The sequence below is a fragment of the Pararge aegeria genome, chromosome 15 (genome assembly GCF_905163445.1).
Source record: "Pararge aegeria chromosome 15, ilParAegt1.1, whole genome shotgun sequence".
Taxonomy (NCBI): Eukaryota; Metazoa; Arthropoda; class Insecta; order Lepidoptera; family Nymphalidae; genus Pararge; species Pararge aegeria.
The window spans coordinates 15,893,697-15,900,250 of NC_053194.1; the positions used below are offsets into that span (position 1 = coordinate 15,893,697).

The 6,554-nt window shown below is 34.3% G+C and overlaps 1 protein-coding gene across 1 annotated transcript; it reads right to left on the reverse strand.

Moving 5' to 3' along the window:
• Window positions 1-825: 825 nt before the first annotated feature.
• Window positions 826-5,844, reverse strand: LOC120629818 (guanine nucleotide-binding protein subunit beta-like protein 1). Its single transcript, XM_039898873.1, has 2 exons — window positions 5,601-5,844; window positions 826-3,670 (listed from the first exon to the last, which is right to left on the reverse strand). The coding sequence occupies exons 1-2, from the start codon at window positions 5,748-5,750 to the stop codon at window positions 2,852-2,854; spliced, it is 969 nt and encodes a 322-aa protein (XP_039754807.1). The 5' UTR covers window positions 5,751-5,844; the 3' UTR covers window positions 826-2,851.
• Between the last annotated feature and the right edge of the window lie 710 nt (window positions 5,845-6,554).

The window sequence follows — 6,554 nt, forward strand, 5'->3', positions numbered from 1 at the left end:
CAATGAGTATACAAACTTGTTGACTCTGTAAATAATATACTAAATTGATTAACATTTTTAGTGATGCAAGAATAACTCTTATTACCACGTCATTTATTAGGTTGTTTGCAAGAAATAATTAAAATAATTAAAACGAAATAACGTATACGTTATTTCGTTATACTTTTCTTTTTTTTATGTACTTTTTGTGGAGTGAAAAGTATATTAATTCATTCATTCATTCATAAAATTATAGATTACTCACCGCGAATCAAGATAGGTGTTTTTATACATATACGGGTGTATTATAGTCATTACGCATATGGAGATATATTAGAAGACGGATATAGAATATTTCTTGTCATGGCAAAACTAACGGTTCCGGTAACGGATGTTTATTAAAATCCCGGGAGAATTTGCGATAAACAGCTAGTTGTCTAGGTAAACGTAGACTTTAGAACATTGACCGCCCTCGCTTATACAATACGCGTTGGCGATTTGTAAACACTTCAGCTTCGATAACCTCAAAAGCAGGTTTAACCTATTGAACCACCGCAGTGGACATATATAGCTGATTTCCTTTCTCCAGGCTGTTACTGAGAATTTAGGTTATAAAAGCTCAATACCCAAGTTTTGGCCACCCAGTACCTACCTAGTGATCCGTAGTCGAACACTGCATTCAGAATCTCCTATTTTAATGTCCTTTTCAAAAGTTACACAAAATGATATTACACATGCTTCAAGTGTATTTTGTCAACTGATTTGAAACTGACTAGTAGAATTTAAGAATAGTGGTATCAGGTAGACGTTTTAAAAATATGATCAAATTTTAAATAAAACAAATTGTTATTCTATAGGCATTTAATGTCTCCAAAAAAATGCTATTTTAAATCATTTTACGGAATAGTCAAGAATAAACCGCTCAACATGTTCTCATAGCTTCTAGAAACTTCGCCACATGGGAGTTCAAATTCATTTTTCACTTATATTTGTACATAATATGAGATCTAATCACCAATGATGTTATAAATGAAAAAATGTGAATAAGTTCTATACGCTTTTTTAACGATATATCAAGGAATATCAATAATTGACGGGCCAAGATGGCCCAACTGATGATAAATGCAAAACCATCGACGATAAACAGGCAACACTTAGAAGGGCATGCAAGAAACACGTCCTGCAAAGTGCAGCCCTGTGTCCGTCAACCTGAGGCGTAGGTGTTAAGCCTCACGTACCTGTATAAAACGTAACCGGCAACCAACCCTACATACCGTAACACAGCATTGCAAGAATTTGCTTTGCAGCAGAATTAATTATGGCGATAGTACTTTACCAGACGAGCTCTGCCACTAAAAGCTCACCTACTTGGCTAATTAGCTAACCTGCAATCGGTCGCAAGTCTTGAGTCCGATTATGTTTGAAAAGCAACCTCATGCCGTCCAGCTTAAAACCTGCTCTGTGCGTTATGTTAGTGAATTACTAACTGTTACCGACTATAAAAGAAAATACATACCTGATTAGTGAGATATTAAAACCATATATACTTTCTTATTAAAAAAAATTCAAATCGAATTAGTTTGTAAGATTAGCGTGTTCATAGATATTAAACTCTTTATCTTTATTTAGCTCAGATTTTATGTATCTTTCTGGCTACTGGATTCAGGTTTGCCAAAAAGCCAAGATACATTTATCGACCTCTGTTTACCTATAACATCACTGGACAAACAGTTAATAAATATAGCGATAAATTTTTTCGTACATCGTCTCTATATATCTATAATTGATAATGATTAATGAGTAATGTGTACCCAAGAATATCGCTAGTTTTATTAACAGTCAACAACTTACCATACATGTTATCACAAATAATTAAAGCACTTTTCAATTAAAGGCAATATTGGCATTATAAGAATATGACATTATAATAACATTCACAAAAACCAAGTTGGAAAATCCTCTCGCGCAAACCTTTTAGTTATTATGATTAACCCCATAAAACAATATGAACTTAATTTAAAATTCAGAAGGATTTCTTTCCCAGGCTACAAACACAAATTAAAATTGTAATGATAAAAAGTGACATTAAAACTGAGAAATCATAATATGAGATGCAGACAAAAGAATTATAAAACAGGTTGGGTTCAAATATTAATACAGTAAGTAGGCAGTGAGTTTGATAAAATACACCAAAAAAAAATCTCATGTACATAAATAATATTAACAAATGACACCTCTTACACTACATATGATAATTTACATTCGGCCATTTACTTTCAGTACAATAAATAATGTACAATACTATAGTAAAATGCAAATTATGTAAATGTAGTCAGGTCATCCAGTACTTAAATTTTGATACATACTTTTATATTAAACACATTTTACAACCAAGAAGGGGTTCAAATATTAATATGGTGAATGGGCATAGATTTCAATATAAAATGCCTTTTGAAACCTCAGTTGCATAAATTTAAACATAAGCAAATAACATAAAGTCAAACAAATAGTCAAAGTTTCAATCATGAAGTTGAAATAAAATTTGAATTCTGGCAAACATTTTCTTCTCATTTGTATAACAGAGGGATAAAATGAGAACTTTTAACATGCGTCAAACAATGCAGTAATTATTGGCAGTTGTTTGGCTTTGGTTGGACGACAAACCATACATAAGTACAATATCAATATATCAGTAAGAAAAACCAATACCTACATATTGGATGGCACAATTTGATACCACTTGTGCATCAAATAAAAATAATTTCCAACAATACATATTCAAAACCAAAATATAAATATGACCAGAGTGAAAAAAACATAATTGGCTATGGTTATTGTCTTGTCTGCTTATTACTTTATATACTTGTTAGAATTATTTCTTGTTGTTATATAAATCCCAAAGTGTGATTGCACCGTCCAGTCCTCCAGCTGCCAAAATATTTGCATTCCAATATGATACTTTTTGAGTTGAATAAACAACTTCTTGCACTGCCTGCCTATGTTCTGTTAAAACGACTAATGGTCGCAAAGAAAACCAAGAGAATATACGGATGTGTCCATCCCACCCACCAGACACAAATACACGGCCATCATCTCTTGTGTTGACTTTATTAATACCAGGGTTCTTAATGTTTATATCCAACTTGTGGGTCATAGATAAATCTTTTTTCCCTATATTAAATATCTGTATCACATCTGAAGTGTTGCCTACTATTCCCCTCTGTTGTTCTAAATGGAAATCAACGGACATCGGACATTCTTTTGTCTGTAACTTGCTTATGTATTGACTAGTGCTGAGATCCCACAGTAGGAGCCACCCTGCTTCATAACCCACCAATAAGCAGGATCTGTCGTTCGGAAATTCAATATACTTTAAACACATCGGATCACCGAGTTTTGGTAAATCATTGTCAGGTTTAAGAGACCCAATTTTTTCACCGTTGAAGTTGTATATGTATATTGTGGATTCCCTGTCAGGTACGTAGAGTGTTTCGAGTTTTGTGTTGGCGTCAAAGCGGCAGAAACCGGGATAATCTGTGTCGATAGTGTGTCCTTCTTTGTAGCCTTTGTTGGTGAGGTTAAATATTTTATAAATGCCACCCTTCTCTTGGGTTAGCATTTGGCTGTCTGTATGAATGAGATGGAGGATGGGAGCTTGACCAACTTTGATTTTCTGCTGGACCCGGTTAGTCTGGAAGTATAAAATAATATTATGACAGATTTTGACAACCTAATATAAAATATCAGGATACAGTGGATAGTACTGGTTTTTTCAAATTATCTGTTCTTGCAAATATTTTGAAAAAGGTTTAAATACACATAGCACATTATCAATAACTTATCTAAACTTATATTATAAAGAGGAAAGATTTTGTTACGTATTTGTTTGGTACAGGTATAGGTTTTCAAAGTACTGGACTGACTTTATCCATTTCTTTGGGAAAAGCAGGCTAAACTATAACAAAGTAACAATTATTTAGATTTTACGACAAGGTTATTATTACCAACCAAAAAAAGTCAGCAAGGGAAGATATCTATCCATCATAGTCAAGTCGAAATAGCTTTTGTATTCTAAAATTTTTCTAGACCACCATCAGAAATAAAAGTTGTTAAGATTAGTATTTATATAAGATTACTCCGCTACTATGTCTGGCCGGTACTTTTATACGGTAGTGAAGCTTGGACTCTAAAAGCCGATACTCAGAAACGTCTCGAAGCCTTTGGTGCTACCGTAGAATGCTCCGCATTAGACTGGACACAGAAAGGTTCTAACGTGAGTGTACTCCAACGTCGCCAGAAGCCGGGAGTTACTGCTTATCATTAAAAAGCGTAAAGTCAAATATCTGGGCCACATTCTGAGACATGAGCGATACCAACTGCTCCAGCTCATAATGATGGGCAAAGTAGAGGGCAAACAACGTGTTGGAAGGAGGAAGAAGACATGGTTGCACAACATCCGTGAATGGACCAATATTGTAAGTGTGGAAACATTCTTTCGCTTGGCGCAAGACGGCGAGAAGTTCACTGAGCTGACGGCCAACCTCCAGTAGTGGAGAGGCACAAAAAGAGAGAGAGAAGATTACTATGACCACAATAGCTTTACATCAAGGGTATTTATATAGCAGAAGAAAACTCTTAGTCTTTCCAATTGGACATTTAATGTAGAAGTTATAGGGTTTAAAAAATTTAAGTTAAAAAAACAGTTATTTTTACACTGACACACTACATACATTTACACAATTGATTTACCCAATTTTTATTTACAAGAATACACCACTTATTTTTAAGTTGTGAGAAACAGTGATGATAATAGCATGGAGGGTCAAAGATTTATATCTCCCTCACCTATGAGAGCCAGTGCCCAGAGGCACGTTAGCTGGACTGAGATAATGTTCCATGGCTGAGACAGGCCTCTCTCCTAGGGGAAAGGATAAGATTCTCCACTCTACACCAAGACCAGTGGTGGATTGAAGCAGTTTTGCACACAACCAAATTTGGGCACATGACCAAATTTGGGCTTTACATCATGGATGTACCTAAGAAATCCTTATACTATTGGACTTATATCCTTACTTCATCTGTACAAGTAATTTTACTATTAATTTTATGACCTCTTTGGTTTAGTAGTGAACACTGTCTTACAATTGGTAGGGGCAACTTGGGTATTGATAATTCTCTGGTCTGGTCTGGTGTGAGTATCAGTTATCACTAGTTAGTGATATATATGAAGGTAAAGAAGGAACGAAAAGTTCCCCCTACCTTCGCAGACTGCTTCATCACTTACCAGCAGAAAAATTAGAAAGACCCCACTTATAGTGGAATAAAAAACTTCTGTAGTATGCTGGGAGTGTTTATAACTAGTTTCGTATTACTTAAAAGGCTTTCATCGAACTATTAAGAAAATAAGCGATATATTTAAAAACAGACGTTTTGAACAGGTGCTCTATGAACAAAAAGGTTTGTTTGCGCAGTGGCACATTTTAAAGGCTGTTTTCTAGGTCACCAAACGGGGGTAGTGGACAAAGAGAAACTGGCTTACTGAAGCCGTATAGCATCGCATAAAAACTACGACGCAATATGTGTATGGTTGAAATTATAATACGCAGAATAACTGATCTCACCTGAAGGTTGTATGCATAAACATAACCATTTTTAGATCCAACTAGTAACCTCTCGAGACCGCCGGGAAGAAAGCTAAATGCTAACGAGTAAACAGGGGAATTATCGACATTACGAATGGTGTAAACCGGGTCAGGCGGTAGTAAAGCCATTACCGGTCAAGCTCGAACCAAAATATGAGATTGGAATAGAAAAATAAAGTGGTAATAAAATAAATCAAGCCATCAGAAACTCAACCACAACTACGCACAACACAAAACTGACATGAAAACAAGAAAGTTTATAAACGCACGTCACCGCGTTTTGATGCGTTCAGGTTATTTAGCATTCAAGTTTCTTTTAGTGGTTATTTTTATTTTATTATTATGTTATACTATAAAACTAACCTTCAATAGAATAAAAATTATTAAAATATTGCAATCTTTAAATTTAAATTAAAAATTCATTATATTTCGTTAATAATTCGCGAAATATTTAATGTAATTTAGAACGCTTCGTACAAAGATATAATCTGTATGGTCCTAATGCGTGTTTTAAAAAATCGTGAAAATAAGTTGCCAACAACAAAGCTTTTCCACAGTTTGGTTTCAGGAAAGGTAAATGTACCTCATACTCAGTTTCTCCAAAAATGAATCAGTGGTTGCTGCCTTCCTAGATATAAATGCTGCCTATGATAATGTTAACATTTCAATTTTAAAGAGTAAACTGTTAGCCCTGAATATTCCTAGCTTATTAATAAATTTTATTGTATATATTATTGTTATACGAAAGATATATAAAGTATTCAATAGGCCATTCCCTAAGTGAATTAATTAGTAGAACTGTATGGAAGGGCCTGCCACAAGGTTCGGTTTTGAGCCCTATTTTGTATAACATTTATACTTACGATTTGGAATTTTCTGTATTGAGATATGCAAATGTTCTTCAATATGCGGATGATTTGCTTTTATATGTTT